The sequence below is a fragment of the Rhopilema esculentum genome, chromosome 6, assembly GCF_057945365.1.
Source record: "Rhopilema esculentum isolate cy_ngs chromosome 6, ASM5794536v1, whole genome shotgun sequence".
NCBI lineage: Eukaryota > Metazoa > Cnidaria > Scyphozoa > Rhizostomeae > Rhizostomatidae > Rhopilema > Rhopilema esculentum.
The window spans coordinates 5,784,700-5,804,466 of NC_142820.1; the positions used below are offsets into that span (position 1 = coordinate 5,784,700).

At 35.2% G+C, this 19,767-nt stretch overlaps 3 protein-coding genes across 3 annotated transcripts; 2 read left to right on the top strand and 1 right to left on the bottom strand.

Moving 5' to 3' along the window:
- The first annotated feature begins 528 nt into the window (after positions 1–528).
- Positions 529–3,930, top strand: LOC148960099 (uncharacterized). Its single transcript, XM_089108821.1, has 2 exons — positions 529–914; positions 1,393–3,930. Exons 1-2 carry the CDS (start codon positions 704–706, stop codon positions 3,909–3,911), a joined length of 2,730 nt encoding a protein of 909 aa, XP_088964947.1. The 5' UTR covers positions 529–703; the 3' UTR covers positions 3,912–3,930.
- LOC148960100 (uncharacterized) lies at positions 3,924–6,427 on the bottom strand. Its single transcript, XM_089108823.1, has 2 exons — positions 6,289–6,427; positions 3,924–5,421 (listed from the first exon to the last, which is right to left on the bottom strand). The coding sequence occupies exons 1-2, from the start codon at positions 6,346–6,348 to the stop codon at positions 4,330–4,332; spliced, it is 1,152 nt and encodes a 383-aa protein (XP_088964949.1). The 5' UTR covers positions 6,349–6,427; the 3' UTR covers positions 3,924–4,329.
- A 3,143-nt stretch (positions 6,428–9,570) lies between these two features.
- Positions 9,571–18,787, top strand: LOC135686918 (RING finger protein 150). The gene is made up of 6 exons (XM_065203314.2): positions 9,571–10,332; positions 12,195–12,272; positions 13,781–13,854; positions 14,276–14,369; positions 14,910–15,084; positions 17,099–18,787. The coding sequence occupies exons 1-6, from the start codon at positions 9,649–9,651 to the stop codon at positions 17,173–17,175; spliced, it is 1,182 nt and encodes a 393-aa protein (XP_065059386.1). The 5' UTR covers positions 9,571–9,648; the 3' UTR covers positions 17,176–18,787.
- The last annotated feature ends 980 nt before the right edge of the window (positions 18,788–19,767 follow it).

The following is a 19,767-nucleotide window of genomic DNA, read 5'->3' on the forward strand; positions in this document are numbered from 1 at the left end:
AAGGTTTTTTAAGGTCATCACATTGCCACTCTATTTACAAGTATCTTTGCTACAAGCTCTGAGAGTATCTCACTATAGTTCTCAGTATGCTGTGGCAAAAGATTTGATGTACTGATCCAAAACGTATGTGAAAATTGAACAATATCTTGATCACACAACCTTACGGATAGCGACGGATAATGGCCATTTTTCGCATTTTAAAACTTTTAGTGTGTTTTTTAAGTGTTACTCATTAAAATTCAAAATGTGTGTATGCCTTTTTGCCATTTTGAAACCCTCCAAGGACGATACTATTTGCAAGTAAATGTTTAGGAATCTACACAATATTTTGTTAAAAGCATTTTCTTCTGGGCTATCTCAAAATTCCCTACTTGAGAGCATTGCATAATAATTGGCCCTTCTTTTGTCTAAATTTTTTGTGAATTTATCTTTTGCTTTTTTGGTTTATTTAGCCCGTAGAGATATGACAGCTTCAAAGCTTAGCCTAATCCTTTTGTTGTTTATCACAATAAAACACTGTATAGCGGCATAGATAATAGAAAGGAGAACTGGATTGGCAGCGCGGCAACTTCAAAGGACTATGTTGAAAACGAGGATATTTTGTGTGGCGTGCAGAAGGTTTATTTCCGGTTGCAAAGGAGAGTCCACGATAACAAGGATCAATATGAAAACTTTAGAAAAATTGGCATAATTTGGAGTTGAAATGGTTGGAGCAAGTTGTTGTGTATCCAACTGCAGACGATATCGTTGTAAACTTAAATATCCTCACTTGAGTTTTTTCAATATTAATCGCGTAGGCAACTCAGAATGGACTGCAAAGCTTGTTCACTGTGTCGATAGGTGTGACAAGGGTTTTAAGGTTAAGAGTGCAAAGATATGTGCTGTGCACTTCAAAGAGGAATGTATCTTTATAGGTATGTGAATGCATTTTATTCAAGTATTTATGTCCATTTGATAGTGCAAAAAACGAGTCAAATGCAGACTTTACCGGTCAACGGGCTTCCTTCTTCGCACGTATCTTTAGCGGACCCTCATTTTGCCTATCGACCAAGATACTCTTGGAATACATTTTATCCATTTTTTGTTTTTGACATAGGAATCTTTACCTCCTCACGTATCAATTATTTTCATTTAGGAAAAAACAAAATCACATGTCCGCGTAAATAAAAACATATATTAAGATGCCTACAACCTGTATCTTGAGAAAGCTCCAAAACTCAATGTCCTACAGCCTGTAGGATATCTTGAGAAAATTCCAAAACTCAATTTCCAAAATGTTCTCTTATAAAATCCCTCCACATCCTTCTCACCAAATATGATATGTTTATTTTAAGATTTGAAAATTTACCAAACCTAAAGGATACCAAACCTACTGACTTTTTTCTGTTCTAGATAAGAACGGGATCCCAGAGTTGAAGGAGAACAGTTTGCCAACTGAACTTCTTCCTCAAAAAAGCATTGTAACACCTAAACCAGCACCCAGAAGAGAGTTACAGTATTTAAAGCCACAAGAGCCAGTAAAAGCGATCAAGTACGCTTGTTTAGACGATATTAAAAAGGATATTCGCTTTATCAAAGACCCATGGCAAATTATTAGGAAATGTGATGAATACTTGTATGTTGTAAAATTATCAGAAAATGCTGACATTGAAATAAAAGTAAAAATTGACAGTTCCATTGGTTATGAAATTGAGTGTCAAGGGGTTAAGCTGCCAGTGGATCATTCTATATACAAAAAGAATTTAAGAAATTTGCAAAGGTGCAGACTACAATGGCTTTTGAATGACATAGATAGTTTTCAAGGATGTCCCGGAGTAGTGAAACCCGAGCTACAAAAGTTTGGACAACTTCCGACTACAAGGTCTATTGTCCCTTTCTATTTACATTCGAGATCTAAGCCACTGTATCCAGACAAATGTGGTGCAGCTGAAACAGTTGATGAACTGTCTGATGATGAAAGATACCCTTGTCATGTAGTTACAAATGTTCGGTCTTCAGCCTGCAACTTGCTGGTGCACAATGAAGGACCATGTTTAAACTGTACAGGAATTGAAAAAAGCTTTCACCAAAGAATGAGAAAAGAACAGGAGAACATCAAAAAGCCAATTTCAATGAAAGCACCTTTGCACAAAGTGGCAAAATCAAAGCTTGTTAAGGCAATAAAGATTGCTAGAGAAAAAGAAAAATCTCTCAATCAAGAAATTTTGTCTTTGAAAGAACAAATTCACCAGGATGGAGTATTTCTAGAGAAAGAAGTGCATGAAGATTTTAGAGGAATAATTGAAGGTAAAGTAGATGAAATGGAGGAAGGGTCATTTGAGAAATTGTTTTGGAAGCAACAAGTTGAATCTTTTAGTTGTAATCCAAGTTCTTTCAGATGGCACCCCATGATGATTCGCTTTGCCCTTCATTTGCACTTGAGATCTCCATCTGCATACAATGCTTTGAGGGAAAGCAAAGTTGTAAGGCTTCCTTGCGAGAGAACTCTCAGGGACTATTCCAATGTAATCCATCCTGAAGCTGGATTTAGTAAGGAAGTCCTAGATGACTTGAAAAAAGATGTTGCAAAGCTACAACATGACATGCAGCATTATGTTGCTCTCCTTTTTGATGAAGTATCAATCAAAGATGACCTTGTGTATGATAGCACAACTGGTGAACTGATAGGATTCATCAATTTAGGTGACAACATGGATGAATTCATTGATAGTTTTAGGAAGGGAGAGCTTTCATCCTGTGTTGCTACACATGCACTTGTTTTTATGATTGTTGGTCTTGCCTCAGATCTGAAGCAGACAATTGGATATTTTGGCACAAGGGGAGCAACAGCTGATATCCTTTATCCATTGATTTGGAAAGCAATAGGATATCTTGAAGTTTATGTTGGTTTGAAAGTTATTTTGATGGTTTCAGATAAAGCAAGTCCAAACCAAAGATTTTACAGAATCCACAAAAATGACAAGGATCCTGCTGTTTACAGAGCTATTAATATTTTTGCTCCTGGGGAGCATCGGTATGTTTTCCTTTTTTCAGATGCACCCCATCTCCTGAAAACTATCAGAAACAACCTTGCAAACTCTGGTTCAGGTTTGAAGACAAGATACCTCTGGAACAATGGAAAGCATTTACTTTGGAGCCACATTGTCAAATGCTACTTGCAAGACAGCCATGGGAAGTTAAGAAAATTGCCAAAAATAACAAGAGATCACATTTACTTGAACAGCTATTCCAAAATGAGAGTCAATTTAGCAGCCCAAGTCCTGAGCGAAACAATGTCAAATGTTATAAAAGTGTACTGTGATGATGAGGCCTCAGAAACAGCAAATTTTATAGGGCTTGTGGACAAGTTCTTTGACTGTTTCAATACACGTTCTTTAAAAGAAGCTCAGTATAAGAGAAAGCCATTCTTGGCCCAATTTACAAATCTTAATGATCCAAGATTTGAATTTCTGCAGTCCACATTCCTGGGCTATCTAAAAGATTGGAAAGATGCAACTGAGAAGAGAAATGGAAATTTCTCAAAATCAGAGAGAGCTAAGATGTTTTTATCACCTCAGACCTATGAAGGTATACAGAGTTCAGTTTATGCATTGATAGAAACCACAAGATACTTGTTAAGCCATGGCTTTAGCTATGTCCTGTCAAGCAAATTCAGTCAAGACCCTTTGGAGGAGCACTTTGGTCGACATAGGGCTCTTGCAAGACGCTCCACAAACCCAACATTGTATTCATTAGGATATCAGGAAAACAAGCTTCGCATGCAGAGATCCATTGCCATGCTAATCACACCAAAAGGAAATGTTAGGACTAAGAAACGAAAACAAGGAATTACAGTTACAAGCAGTCCTTTGAAAAAGAGAGTGGGGTACCCAAAAGCAAAGAGACTGGACATTAAAGATACAAGTCAATAATCAAAACCAATTTGGAAAAACAACAATTTTAATGTGAGCATAATATTTGTATCATAATTTTCTATTAGAGAACCACTAATATTGCTTAAAATGTATCTTTTTAATATGTTTCTTATAGTTACCTTAATTTGCATTGCACCTTTTTTTGCCAAATTTCACATTTGCAAGATTAAATTCTAAAACCTGAAACAGGATATACTCAGTCAGAAGTTTTAAATTGGTGCACCTGTTTGACCCATGATGCAATGACTATTTGAATATATCACAGAGTTCAAAAAAAAAATTAAATTCCGTTCTTGTTCAGTTAAGAAAATATTTGTTTGGTAGATTCTTACCATATGCTAATTTCTTGCTTACTTTTTAAAGAAACTTTTTAAAAAAACTATGACTAACTCACTGTAATCACATTTTAAAAATTTTAGTCTCTATCATTGTCTTTTTTAGTCTTTAGCTCTGTTCGTATCCCCTTCTGTTTTGAAGATTTATCAGCCGCTCTTCTGTATTTATCAATTGTGTTGTTTGCATAGCTGTGACACCGTATCTTTATGTATAATGAAAGCACAGCTTTTTGTACAAATAATGCATCTTCAAAGCTGCATTGTTGGGGAATCAAATTCAAAAATTTCCTTTCAATTTCACTGTTTTGAAGACAGTCTTCTAAGATGTAAGTAGCATTTATTGTTTTTTCAATTTTCGACACATGTGTTTGAAAGATGTTCTCTGCAACAAGTAAAATTGCACAGAATCCACTTTTTGCTTGTGTCAATCCACCTCTGTTCAGGGCACTGATGAGTTTTTCATTTGATTTTTCCTCGCCATCTTCTGCTTTAAAGGAATCTATGATAAGTAAATCCTTATCAATTGAGCTCACTTTCTCAGGGGTACTGGTTTTCAAAAGCTTAAAGAATCTCTTTTCTAACTTGGATAATATTGCTCCTCCTACATATGCAATTACATCTTTCTCGTCATCTGAAATCTTGATTTGCGGCACAGATTCTTCATCAAGAGCAATTCCAAGCTGTTTGTGAAGACTGGTCTGTATGTACAATAAAAACCATGACTCGAATCCAAGAGGACCTTCAAGACTTGACTGAAGGGATTTAATAAGTTCCTGGTCAGAGCCAATACTATGGAATTCTCTCCACATGGTTTCTCTTGCCACTGCAACACTTCCCTTGCCAAATTTTTCAATAGTTTTTTGCAACTTTGGAATAAGGAAGTCAAGGTTTGGAAGAGATTGCTGAAGGAGTTTTATTTTTTGTTCATAAAGGTGATCTAGCATAGGATCTCTCTGCATCATAATTATTGCATCTCTAATAATTGAATTCAACATGTTTGAGTCGATGACCAGGTTAATTTTCTGTGATTTTTCTATTTTCTTTTTTTCATTCTCTTTTTTCCCTTTAGGCTTTTTAGTTCTTGAGCTAATACCTGGGTTGTCACCATCTGGTTGCTCTTGTGGCTGGATGAAAACAATCTCCCTCTCGTCACAGTATTGTAATAATACTTCCTAAAATTAAGAGCAACAATCACTTGACAAAAGTCTAAAGGATTAGAAATGTCTGAATCCATGGTATAGTGGAGGGGTTATGCAGCAAATCTCTGGACAGCAGTGCAATACTTACTGTTCAAAGATAATAGTGGGGTTATGCTTCTTGGATATAAATACTGCTCTAAAATTTGTACAATTAACAAAGTTATTTTTTATACAACAAAGCTCCTATTATATAAAGAGATGCATGAAAAAGCATGTACAACTGGCGATTTCCAAGAGAAAACAAAGTAGTGTAAGTCCCAGCCTAAGGAAACTCATATTTTCATATCAGGTTGTTTAGTTTCTTTCATGTAAGAAAATATTTTCAAATGAGGCTTGTTGAATTCTTATATGTTCATTTAGAAACTCCTTTTTACATAAAGCTTTCTTGTCAAAAATCATCTTCAAGGATAGCGCTCCATAGCAAACAAGGACACCAGAAAAATGAAGATGCATTGTTTAAGTATAAAATACTGTATATAGTTGAACTTAGATTTCGTCCCATTTTCCGGAAATTGGAAAAAAATCAGGCTGCCTAGTTTCTTAAAAAGGAGCAGGCTGCAGTATATGTCATTTTTTTCTAAGTGGGGACTTACTTACTTTTATAAACAGTGTATTTGCTTTAACTTTCGCCGTATGCTTTCTAAAACTTTCATCACTGACCACCGGCGATAACATGAAAAGAAAAACTTTTAGCGCAAAGGGAAATATTTATTGCATTCAATTTCATCATATTTGTTAAAGAGTACGCCGAAAAACATTATTTTCAAGCTTAAGGCCTAAGCTAAGGAACTCTTCTGCTAGCATAGGAGTTGTCGAGGTCGTAGAGCGAATTTTTCTTACCTCTAGAATATCTTCATCGTCGAAATTAAAAATGTCATCGAAATCGTTAGCATCCGCCATCACTGAAACTGAACTCAAATTGAAAAACCGAAACAAAACTTCTCTTCGTTCACGACTTCAACGTTGCACTCCTTCAAACCGGAAACGAACCTTCTACTCTTGGCTCCCGAAACGATAAATCCTAACATTGAGTGAAGAGGACAAGGGACGCTATTGTTCCCAGTCCCTAGTTGCCAATCCAGTTCTCCTTTCTATTATCTATGATAGCGGAAACTGAAATTCAAATTATTTCAAATATTTGAGAAAAATACTGATATTCAAATCATGCTGATCCAGCTTAGATGTTTTACACTGTTTTCCTTTCTTTTTAAAACATTATATTAATCAAACACTACATCATCCTATTCCTTGACGGACTTGATTTGTAAAATGATTTAATTTTCAGATCTCAGTGTCTTAGTTTTGCATAATTCCTTGCTCGGGTGGGGGCCAGCCTTCGCTCCGTTCATAAGTCAACTACTGAAACTGGTAAACAGGTCAATGCCATTTGCTATTATGAGTACCTTCTTTTGCTCTGCTGGAATTCTAGCTTCTTGTCATGTATCCAAAACAATTACTTGTGGTACAATCTTTTATTCTCCTCATATTTCTGGTAGCCAGCTCTTTAGAATTTCTAAAGAGCTGGCTACCAGAAATATGAGGAAAATAAAAGATTGTACCACAGGTAATTGTTTTGAATACATGCCAAGAAGCAATTTCTAAGTAAAAGCTATATATGAAGGCTGTGTAGAGGAGGGGTGGGGGGAGGGAAGGGGGTGCGTAGCTGAGGAAGACCAAGGAAGAGATGGGGAGATTATTTTTGAGATTATTGAGATTATTATAAGCACATTTCGAAATGACCAATGTCAACGAAGCTTCACAAAGCTTTCGAAGCGAAGAAGATATTCCTTTGATAGAAAATTGAATAGAATGAGAAGTTTATTAGAACACCATCTTAGATTTAAGCTCCATTTTAAGTTTTCACAATAGCATAATTTTGTTAACTTTTTCACAGAGATCTTTTTAAACAATATTTTCAACAACTGACGAGATTTTGCAGCTACTGTTTAGCCTGTGCTCTAGACCCTTTACATGGAAGTTTTAGCTGCTACCGTAAAGACTCAGACAAACGTCCTGTTTCGTCAATAGTTTGAAGTTTAAAGAGCCAGGCGTTGGACTTTATATAAATAGCCTTCAGCCCTTCCTCTCTAAAAAAACCTCCTCTTTCGAATATACCCTCTCTTGAATAAGGCTTCCTCTTAATTATGCCCACATGATAAAATTTCTTGACATAAAAAAGACTCCTCCTTGAAAAAGCCCCACCATCAAATGGTGCTTGTTGAAGCCAATTTAAAACCATGATGTTAGGCCTTGTTTTTTACAAATTGTTTTAAAAATTTGCGAAAGTGAATAATCTAAATGGGTGGAGTCCATACAAAGACTTGGAATAGATGCCCTGATTTACACTATTTCATTTTATTTTATTCCAGGGGGTTGTTAAGCTCTACATACAGGGTTACGGGATGCTCCATTTTTTGAGGGTACCTTTTCTCAAGTAGAGAATAAATTTCGATTTTGGAAAATTCAAACATGGTCATTAATTGGGGCTGATTTTGAGCACGACCTTATATTTTGGGAATCTTTTTGCAAAGCAAGTTAATATGTTTTCATTTACTTGATTGAGTTGTTTGATTTTTGGAAAATTGAATTAAATTTAAGGGTATGCGTTTCATATTATCTCTTAATTTTAGCGTAGGGTTTTTGGAGTCCTCTGCCTTTCGAAGTTACCCCCGGGCATTTTATATATCTATATAAGTGACTAGGTCTAGTCTAGTCTAGTCTCTTTTGTCTAGTCTAGATATTTTCCTTTTGATTAAAAACTACTAAATGATTTTTTGATTTCACAAATCTCAACGATTCAACGCAAGTAGATATATTGTTTCATTTTTCTTCAAACTTTTTGAGTGTGCAATTTACTGAGAATAAATGCAAACTCCCGTCAATTTTAGTGTTGCAATACACAGTGATGTTCAGTGTCAAGACTGTTTCGATTGTCAACTCGGAAAATTGAAACTGCAAATTATAAAAGTTTCTTAGCTTTTTTCAATTCGGGTAGGGTTGTTTCAATTCGAGCCTACCGTTTCTTATAACCTGTTTCTTTTAAAAAATGAGTGTAGCTTTTGTTCTTAGAACTTGGAGATAATTTTCAAATGGGTATGTTAACAGGGCATCCAACGAAGGGGCGGCCGGGGGCCATGCCCCCCATTTTTTTGCAAAACAATATAGCTTGTGCTATGGGTGTTAAATTTATCCTTGATCCCCCATTCTCCACCCTGTCACGGAGCCAATGATGTGCCTAGACAATTTTGTTTGGGGGGCGTTCAGAAAAAAGTGACCAACTTAACTTTTTTGACCGATTATTTCTCCATAGAAAATTCATTAACATTGAAATAGATGATCATATACAGGCTTAATGATGATAACAAGTAAGAGAAATTGATGGCATGAAAGTATAAGGAGATTAAGTTTGCGGAAACAAACATTCCTGGAATTCGCGTTTTTGGGTGAATCCATGAGCATCCTTTTGAGAAAAGCCAATTTCAAGGAAATCTGCAAATATTAGCTGCAGCTTCTTTTGAGCTCATCATAACAATAATTTCAGCTCATAAAATGTCCTCTAATCTATAACATTTTATAAGAATTGAAGGGCAAATATGGCTGGAAGGCCGCTGAGAGGTTTCAGAGGCTTTGGGGCAAAATGGAAAGACGATGCTTTGCAAAATGGAAAGGCTTTGGGGTAAAATGGATTTTCACCGAAAAAGAACCAACATATGGCTAAAAGTCCTCGTTTTTTAGATAAAATTTTGTTCAAAATTGCATTCTACAGTAGCTTAGCCTCAGCTTGTTCTTATTTTGTTTGAGGTCGTGTTCTTATAAAATTGTTATTATAAAAAAGAGTATATTACAAAAAAGGAAGTTGACTATGACCAACCATGACCAATAAATTGAATGAATTATAGGTTGAAATTTGGTCAAACTTCCTGTTTAATGCTAAAGTTCCCGCTACATTACCAACTTTCTGGAAGTCTGCAGACATTGGGGGGTGTGACGCCCCCCCCACGCCCCCAATCGGCACATCCCTGGACGGAGCCCATGGTTTCTGCTCTGAAATGCCCAGCCGGAAGAGAACGCTGGAAATTCTTGTGACCTTATAAGACGGTACGAAGTAGCAAGCATCCTGTCCGCTGGTTGAATGTTTAATTTTCATTGTGAGAAGGACAGGTAAGCACGACGATAAACATTGGCAAAGAGTTTATCAAAATGGAAGGAGGATTCTTTAGATTAACCATCATATCTTTTTCCCTCGCTCATTTTTGTTTGTTACATACTGGATGCTTGGCAAGCAATGATGATATATCCTACGTATCTGCGGTTCTCAATGCCTCCTACAAGATGGACAACATTTTTCCAATATGGAGGCAGTTTATTCGCCATGGAATGTATGGAAAAGGAGCGTCTATAGAAAACGCACAAGGTTATTTGTATTACATACCAAACGAAGATTGGTGCAAGCCAGTTCTCCCTCGAATTCAAAATTCACTGAAACCGTGGATAGCTCTTATTGAACGAGGAAATTGTAATTTCGAAGTAAAAATATTGAACGCAAAAGCCGTGAACGCCTCAGCTGTTGTTATTTTCGATAATGGCTCAAGTAAAAACCAAGGCAGTCTGCAAATGAAATCATACAGAGTAGGGATTGTTGCAGTTTCAATATCAAGAGAGGCTGGTCTAAAGTTGGTCTCATTATTCGTAAGTTACAAGGTATTCTTGCAAATCGAAGTTGGTCGCTACCATTACCGGCGGAAGAGGGACTGGGAAGCAGGGAAAACTTCGGTGCTGTTCGTATTGGTTTCTTTCATCTTGCTGATGTGTATATCGCTCGCATGGCTGGTGTTTTATTACGTCCAAAGGTTCAGATACTTTTATGCCAGAGATAAAAAGGAGGTAAGGAATGATGCTTAATTTTTTTGTGTTGTGGTCTTTATATTTTTGCCCTGTACAACAACCTGTTCATTGTCTTGCTAGGACGAAGGATTAAATTTTCCTGACTTTTAAATTATTTAAGGTAGTTAAATATCATTATTTGATAAAACTTGAAATTTCATTTTCTAAAGCAAAGTTCAACGACTCCCTATTAATCCACAGTTCTGTTACCAGTTTTGTCCGTTTGAAGTCATCTAACAGCATTTTCTAAACAATTATTTGTTCAACGTTCTATCCAATTGATAATAACGATAGTAATACAGTACCGAAATGATGATGTCATAAAAATTTATTTTTAGAATTTCTAAATTTTGCCAAATCAGCCAAATTTGCCAAATTTCTAAATACCTCTAAATATGCCAAATCAGTTAAAGGCATTACGAATTGGCTGAGATATGACCACTTGAGCACAGGCTCTTGCCCCATCAAACCTCTGTAATTTGGTCTTGGTTCATAACTTTATGAACCAGACCAGAATAACAGAAATCCTTTAGCAAACTTGAATTCTTTCATTGGCCATATCTCGCCCAATTTGGAACATATATGATATAGCTAATTTTGCACACTGAGAGGTATTTTATGCCGTTCTTTCGGATTATGCGGCCAAATTTATGAAATTCTGTAAATAGATATTTGATGACACCACACTTGGCTACTCTATAGCCATATTCAAACAGGGTAAAAACCTTTTTATGTTTGCATTGTTAAAAGTGAAAGTTACATACAAAGCTAGGTACAGTATCAATAATCTAAACTAATAAATATATACTACATTTTGCAAATTGTTATAATTCAGTAGAAAGAAAATGCAGAGTTTTAAAGGGAGGTGGTTCGGGTCTATGCTTATGAAGGGCCCCCCGCAAATAAAAAAAATATATAATGAAATTTATAAAGAACCAGAGCCTGCACTGATGTAAAGTAAAAGGTTAAAACATTTGTCAGAACATAGATTGAAAGCTCAAATTAGGAAACATATATACACAGTTGTGGATTGAAGTAGGCCAATCAGAAACATGAGCACAAGCTTGCCTGATGCTGATCAGTGTCGCTTACCTATAGAGAATATTACTAGTGGTGTGCAAGGGTGCCTTTATTCTAAATAATGGCAAATTTTTTTTCATTTAAATGTATATTGATTTTAAAACTGGTGAATGAAACAAATAATGTTATGCTTGTTGTCATTTAAATTTCTAATGGTGTTTTATTCTATCCCTTGAAGTCATTGGGAGAGATACTTGTACACTCTGCAGCATGTCAGAGAAAAAGTTTTAGCATGTTCTTGCTTTTCCAAAAGGATGTTAATTTTAATTAGTTAATAAATTTCCAAGAAGATTATATAGAATTCTTTTGCAATAATTTCAATATATCTGGATTGGCAACATTTTCAATTGTTCATAGACCCTACTTTCTGTCAAAGTATTACCATACCACTTCACTGACTTACATATCATCATTAAGGTAGGGGTAAGGGATATCATCGCAGATATTCATTTATACAGCAACAATATAGCAACTGTAGAATATGTCACGTCTTTGTGATGCTGTTGTTAAATCCTATATGACTTTAACAACTTGGATAACTGCCCTTCAATTTGTTGATTTTCATTTCTCACTGCTTGAGAAATATATCTTTGAACTTTAAGACTATTGAATTTTTAAGAAATTTTCCTCCCAATGTTGTCATTTTATTTGGAGGAATCTGCATGCTTGCACAATTTGGGTCTGTGTATGCACATGCAAAAACTGCAAATGAAAAAGAAAAATGTAAAAAATACATGAAAACAGCTTCCAATCATCCTTTTCTGCTCTTTATTCTCATTTAGAAGCAACTTGCTAATGCAGCAAAGAAGGCTATTGCAAAGTTGAAAACAAGAGTTTGTGATGGATTGGATACACTAGAGGTAAATTGTTTTCAAAATTCAATTTGTAAGATTTGTCAATTTTCACTTTGTGCTTTTGTACAATCACAGCAGTCGTCTAAATAACAGGATCCTTTTAAAGAATGACCAAAGTGTCAAGTAGCATTTAAAGGTAGAAAAAGCTCAGCAGCAATAGATAATGAGTCATTTTCTGTAATGTGATGATGATCAAAGTGGCATGAACACAAAATTTTGTCCCCTGAGAATTGCTCAAGTGAGAGCCACCAGCAGGATTGAATTTTTGATAGCCTAGTATTTTTAGGGCCTGTGATGGTCATCAACAAAAAATCAAGTTATCATGGTCTGAAAGTGGTTTATTTATCTGAGCCCATCCAAAAGGCAATGGAACAATGTCATGCAAAAACAGGGCATCCTTGAAAAACCACACGCTTAGACCCTCGGACCCCTGGGACCCTTAGGTACTGATTACAGAAAGGACCCTTAACTATGAGAGGTGTCACCACACAGCTTGGCTGACACAGGTTGGTAAATATTCTGGATTGTCGATAGATATGTATCTTGACTTTATATAGTCTATTGATGTGTATCAAAATCTGGAGGGTTGAATTTTGGTCGGTAAATTGACCCATTTACACCCCCACTCCAAATTGTCAAGGTACGCCCCTGCATACGGGGCTTTATCAGAGCCCGCAGCTGTCTGTCGAGCAGCCTGCTATTGTGACCTTTTTTTATTTACATAAATAAATATATGAAAAACAGTGAAACGTTGGTGTAGGCCCATTTTCCAGGGCAATCTTCACCTCATTTTCTCCAAACATTTTCTATTTGTTTTTTCTCTGGAGAGGACAGTAGACTACAACTTTTAGAAAGAACCATTATTTCTTCTTCATCATCCATGTCTTGTGGGATCATGGACTGAATGTTACAAAATCGAAACATGATATTGCTTTACCTTTCCTGTAGGTCACTAAGTTTAATCATATACCTGTACAACTCTTCTGCTAAAGCAGGGGAGATCCTGTAACTAGGTAAACAACATGTAATCAAATGAACACCATAATGACAGCTCTCACAGCTAAACCAAGCTGCAAGGATGTTAAACCATAAATGTGACAAATCTTCCAGTTTCAGCTTCAAATCTTGACAAAGACAACCTGAAAAAGTCTCAGCTTCCAGATGATCTAGCTCACTTCACCTCATCCCTAAATTCGACCATCACTCTCTATTTGAGACAACATTGTGCCTTCTGATGCGTGCCATGTTCACATAACACACTAGCATGGCCAAATAATTTTCATGGTGATGCTAATTTTTTGTGTTGATGCCTCTTCAAAATACTCTTCTTAAAGGACAGGGCAACTTTTGACATAGTTAGTGTATCTCTCTCTCCCTAAAATTTGTTTGTAATAGTGTATCTCTCTTAAAATCTGTTAAAATCATGTTGCCCAGCCTAGCATGGTCTTTCTTTAAGTGTTGAACAAGTATTGCCTTGATTGATTTTTAAGGCTTCTAACCTTTTGTGATTACAGGATCAAGAAGAAACATGTGCTGTTTGCCTAGAGGGTTACTTAAAGGGCGAAACATTACGCACATTAAGTTGCAGGTAAGATCAAACAGTGCAATTTTCCATGGCTTTTTTGTAAACAGTGTCTCAGGAAGAAACAAGATAGTTGAAGGGCTATAGAGCTTAGGGTGACATCATGAATTTTGCAAATTTTTACCACCTATCCTACAAGAACATATAAAACATTTCTAACAATGCAAAACTAGTTAAATGTGACAAAAATTGGTTGAGATGTGCCCAGTGAAAGATTTGGAAGTCTTTTAACTGATTATAGCTATTTTTGATCTGTTCACAAAGTTATTTTTGTCTCAACAACATTTGTTCTTACAGCATAAGACATTTATGTCACAACATATGGCTCAGTAATGTGAGTTACAATCATTTAACATCCTAGGCGGATTTTATTTGTTAAAAAATCACTTTATAACTAGATAATGATATATAGAGTTATCTTTTTCAGGCACGAGTTTCATAAAATATGTATAGACCCTTGGCTGCTGGAACACCGAACATGTCCTATATGTAAAACCAATATTCTCAAAGAGTTTGGGATTGTAAGTTGCAAATAAAAGTTTTGTTTTCTTGTTATCTTAGTATTACACATCTTGATGTCTGAGATAAACGAATGACACTTATTTTCATCAAATTTAATGAACAATTTTACTCTTTTAATGCAATGTACAAATTCATCATACAACTTATCAAAATTGTGGGAATTTCTCTGAACTGTCAAGGTTATGCAATCAGTAATCATACTTTTAGGCCATATACTAACATTTTTATAAGGGGACAAAATGTATGATGCTTCAGGCCTTTTCATAAGAAATAGCCCATACAAGTGGCCCTGTGCTTGTATGATTTCCTTTGCATGAGTGATCGCTCTAAAAATGATCTTAATAACAACAATGCTGAAAGCGTTTGTAATGTTGATTAAAGCGGCATGAGCCTGTTATAAGGTATTATTGTATAATGCCAGAGTTTGGAACACAGGCTATGTATTGCTAGACAGCTCTCCAAATATATGCTTTGCGAGGAATATGTATATATACTCAGCTGCAAAGATATTTTAAAGTGAAATTATTTGCTACTTGTAGGAAGTGCCAGAGAATTCTGGTGACAGAAATTTTGATGTAACAGCAGCATCATCGCGTACCATTGTTGCATTTGGAGCACAAGAGGGGCAAACAGAGGCTTTAAACACGCCATTACAAGAAATTCATTCCCATCAAAATACTGATGATGAAACAGCCAATCTTTCAGCCAACAACAGTATGTATAGAAAAAATATTGAATTTCAAGTATCACAAAATAACACATAGTCACATCAAATGTCAAAGGCATAAATCTTGATTTTGATTCTTACCCTAGTAGTTGATAAACGGTAATTAAGATGCATCCTGTGCCTCATTCATAGCAACTGAGCATTTGTTGATCTTAAGTCTCCATGTGGTATACCCTATTCAGTATGAGGTGAGTTTATGAGTTCCAGTTCCAGGTCAACCAATAGTATTGCACCATGAAAACTTATTTTACTGGTACTGAGCAGCCAAACCCTACTATTCTGAACATTGCAAAAATATATATTAACATAAATATATATAATTCTGTGAATATTTAAAATTTTGTCTCCATCAATAGTCAAAATCTTATCAACCTAAATACAATAGAACAATACAAACAATAGAAAGGTAAGATGGATATGATTATATGAAAGTATTGTTGACCAGTCAGTCTGCCATGAAGTGTATAGAACAGGAGCCACTGCTAGTTCCAAGTTGCAACTCCCAAGTTATATGCTGTATGTGATAATCAGGCAACTGTGTGTACATATGATCGAGGGGCAATTGAAAATGGTGTACGAGATTGATAATCACTAGTGCTCACTTTGCGATTAAATCAATTTTGTGTGTGATTAATTTGATTTTAAGAGATAAAAGTGATTGATTTTTTATTAAATTTAGGATTATTTAGAGATTGAATCATAGATTTAAAAGTGCTCTCAAATAATTTCATGTGCAATAAACGTCGTTTGAACACATGACGGTAAACCAATTCATAAGCCAAGTTAAACAACAATGTTTCATAAATTAAATGACAAATCGTCATAAGAATTTGAATTTGCCTCAAAAGAGCTATCTCTCCTGTACAATAGCATTAGTAACATGGATGCAAATAGCCTTGGATGAAAAACAGTAAACAGTTGTTGAACACCTTGCAAAGGACAATAAGGCCCATGCATGTTTTCTGTTGTGTGAGCCATCTACGTTCAGCATAAAAACTTGAATATGCATAAAAAAGCAATTTTTCCTGAACATAGATGCATTAGCAACATGGATGCAAATAGCCTGAAATGAAAAACATTGAACAGTTGTTGAACAACTTGTAAAAGACATTAAGGCAAATTTATGTGCTCTGTTCTCTGCCCATTGCTATTGGAAAATGAAACTGTCATTCCTGAAACTTTATTCGATAGAAAAAATTCAAAATTCCGGAAAGATCGAACTTTATTTGAGGAAATTACAAGAATCTGACATGAATCATTTCCCATAAATGTAACAGTTGCAACTGCAACAGCCGGAACTGTCTGGATCCGCCCCTGTAGCAATGGGTGAAAAATGACTGCTATCAGGTGTGGTTTTTCGGTCAGATCAACTTCAGTGGCATTTGGGCAACAAAAACAGCAATAGTTGTTTCAGTGACCCAGGCATCATAACGTGGTCTCGATTTTTGCTCCATCGAAGGGTACTTAGAAAAACTTGTTGTTGTTTTGTTCATGTTCCCGAGCGTCCATTTGCAGATTTTCCAAAGTGTTCATGAAAAGTTTGGAAAAGTGCGAAAGGGACATTCTAAATATTGCACTTTTCAATAACATATGCCGATAAACGTGGTCAAAGATTCTAATATTCGTTTTTCAATACTTTCTTGTGATTTGATATACTGTTTGATTAATTTGAATTTTTATTAATGTGATTAATTTGTGATTAAAATGTGATTATTCTCGAGAGTGTATGTGATTTTAAGCAGTGATTTGCCCCTCGCATATGATTATACATGTATCACTGTAGGCATAGCCTGGCTGGAGTACATTATTTGCATATAGGCACTGCCATGTTTTAAATATGTAAACAGTTGAACTGGATTTTATTTTCAAGGCATAGGCAGCTAAAATTGTATCCTCCACATTTACATTTGAATTTCAAGATTTTTTGCAAAAGATAGATACAGGAAGATTAAAGTAAAAATATTAATAATTTTAAAAATTCGTTTTTGTTCCTTATTTTAGCAAGCCTTACATCTACAGATGATGAAGATAGCTTGACAAATTCGACATCGGTACTGGTCAGTCAGGAGTATGCGTAGTTGTACTTTGGAAAAAGTCAAATCATTTGAAAATCATTTATTGTTTGGTATAATTTGGCCCTTTGTTATTGGGCATTAATTTTGATCCAAGTAATGTTTAGGAAGTTTATGCATAGTGAGCAATTTGTTACAAAAAGCAAGGAAGCACATTTTTTCTCTATGCAATTTAGATATACTGATATGGTTTTGGCGAGAAGTAGGGTTGAGATGGACAATTTTGTTGAGACTATCCTCCTAAAGAAGGTACTTCTTTGAAAGCACAATGTACAAAGCAAAAAATTATAAACTTATTATGACATCAATCCAGTTTTCAAAATTATTTTGTATGATTGACTTTTAAGATATTCTAGACTTGGCTTCTTTTACAAATTTTATTGCCTGCATATGTAGCTGAAATGTTATCTGTAGTTGCAGCAAAAGTAGCATGCCTTTGAATGTAACCATTGTTGTAAATTTACGAGATTGATATTGCGTTACTCCTACTGCAATTCAAAAAATTAAATTGCAATATTCTTAACCCCACGGAGAGATTTAATTGAGCATTAGTGTTATTAGTGTCATATTATTGAAGTTACAAGATACCATTCAAGTAGTATTTCCTCTAAAGAACGCCACAGCGTTAATCCAACTTTTGGATGCAGCTTTTAATGCAGGATGACGTTTTTCAAAAGAAGGCATTTAATGCAAAATGAAAAGTTTGTGTCAAATAAAAAATGACAAGAAAGTGGGATGAAAAAAAGATATCAAGATTGTGAAAAATTGTTTATAGTTAACCTTTCTTTCCCAAAAACACGTAATGAAGATTGTGAAAAATTGTTTATAGTTAACCAAAGATGTGTTCAGGTTATGGAAATGTCAAGGAATGTCAATTTCCCTGTCTCCGTCAGAGTCCTTGTCTCTATGACATAACAACTTTTGAAAAGTAAGCGTATAAACTATTTGTTACTTCTTGTTTGGTGTGTTTTGTTATGAACGCTGCTATTCAAGATGCAGCATTTAAAAAAGGGCAGCATTTATCAGCGGAGTGGCATTTATCAGAGGGCAGCATTTATCAGCAGGGCGTGTTTTTCATAAATGGATGGCTGAATATGAGGCATTCATTAGAGGAAATACATTACTCAAATTCCCTTCACAGTAAACTTGTTTATGTGTGTTCTCATACCCCCTCTTGAGTAATTCCAGAACAAATGCCTAAAACTTTGTCATTTTATTTAATGGAGATATAAATCACAAATTAAAAGGCTGCAATTTTCTGAGAGAGCTGGCTGATTTTTGGTTATTGCTTTGACTCTATGCATATAATGTTTTATTTTATACCTCACCATGTTCATTATCAATTAAGAAAGCAAATAGACCAAAAAGGCTTTCCTGAAAGGCACCAGAAAGCATTTGCCCAGCAAACATGAAAACAAAACTTAATTTCATGACACTATATTAGATTCAAAATTCTGATCCGTTTATTTGTAGCAAACTTGTATTGTAGTAATTTAAGCATTGAAGGAGGTGGTAAAATATGCAACAAACATTTGGGGGATGAAAAGGAGAGACAATGGATTGTAGTCGATTGTATCTTTATCATTAACTGTACATACACTTTTGAAATAAAGCTTCATCATGTGTCTTGTTCCTTTGTTAACTGTGTCTTTTTCTTGTCAACAAATGATAAAATATCAAATGATATAGCTTGCAGATGCTTATTCCAGGTTTTTGAACTTTTAGCTTAGTGTAAAGACATTGATAGTTATTGGAATGAAAAACTACACTACTGTTCAGACAAGGTTCTCATATTGATATGAGTCTGTCTGAAATTTCCATTCACAAAGCCTAATCATAATCTAAACAAATATATTTGACAATCATCCTATGCTAAATCAAGTCATGCAATGCTTTTTTAAACCAATATTATCCTAAACTAAAAACTAAATAATAAACTCTTCAGAACTTTCAACATATCTGGTACGCAATGTGAAATGGTATATAAATGGTATAATGAAATGGTATCTTGCCTTGCTTTTCTTAAGAAAAGGATGATTATTTTTCTACCTTTGATATCACTAAGCTTTCTCAGACATTGTTACTTTTAATCTTTTAAATTGGTGGATAAATTGCCAAGGTAAAAACATGTTGGGAATTTTTTAAGGAGGTTTAGCCACCTCGAACAACATTTAATGCGAAAAACTTTTTCAGGTAACTTGAAAAAAGATGAAAGATGTCTGTTGTTTTTCCAGCTTTTGAGATAATGAATTGTTTTCACTTTAAAGATGAAGATCACGACAATGATGATTAGGAGGACGATATCTTTGTGCATGGCAATTAAAAATACCAAAAACTCTTTTTATTAGTAGAAACTTTGTTCATTTATGGTAGTTTTTGTTGTCTCTGTTTGATGGCTTCTTGTTGACCACAATACGTCAGAGTTATGAACAGCAATCCTTGTAGAAAGTATCGACTGCTTTTTGTTCCTTATCAACGCTCAAGTTTAACGGATTTGACCGTTGGACGGTTGCAAAGGGATGTTAATGCTTCTTCCTGAACCTCTTGCGTTTCCCAGAAATAAGCAAGGGCGGAAATCCCCTTTTGAGGTAAATCTTC

Excerpts from the sequence above, each read along its gene's own strand:
- LOC148960099 (XM_089108821.1), top strand. The coding sequence starts at position 704 with ATGGTTGGAGCAAGTTGTTGTGTATCCAACTGCAGACGATATCGTTGT. Across the intron at positions 915-1,392 it reads AGAGGAATGTATCTTTATAG|ATAAGAACGGGATCCCAGAG; the intron begins GTATGTGAATGC and ends TTTCTGTTCTAG.
- LOC148960100 (XM_089108823.1), bottom strand. The coding sequence starts at position 6,348 with ATGGCGGATGCTAACGATTTCGATGACATTTTTAATTTCGACGATGAA. Across the intron at positions 5,422-6,288 it reads ACGATGAAGATATTCTAGAG|GAAGTATTATTACAATACTG; the intron begins GTAAGAAAAATT and ends TCTTAATTTTAG.
- LOC135686918 (XM_065203314.2), top strand. The coding sequence starts at position 9,649 with ATGGAAGGAGGATTCTTTAGATTAACCATCATATCTTTTTCCCTCGCT. Across the intron at positions 12,273-13,780 it reads ATGGATTGGATACACTAGAG|GATCAAGAAGAAACATGTGC; the intron begins GTAAATTGTTTT and ends TTGTGATTACAG. Across the intron at positions 15,085-17,098 it reads CAATCTTTCAGCCAACAACA|CAAGCCTTACATCTACAGAT; the intron begins GTATGTATAGAA and ends TCCTTATTTTAG.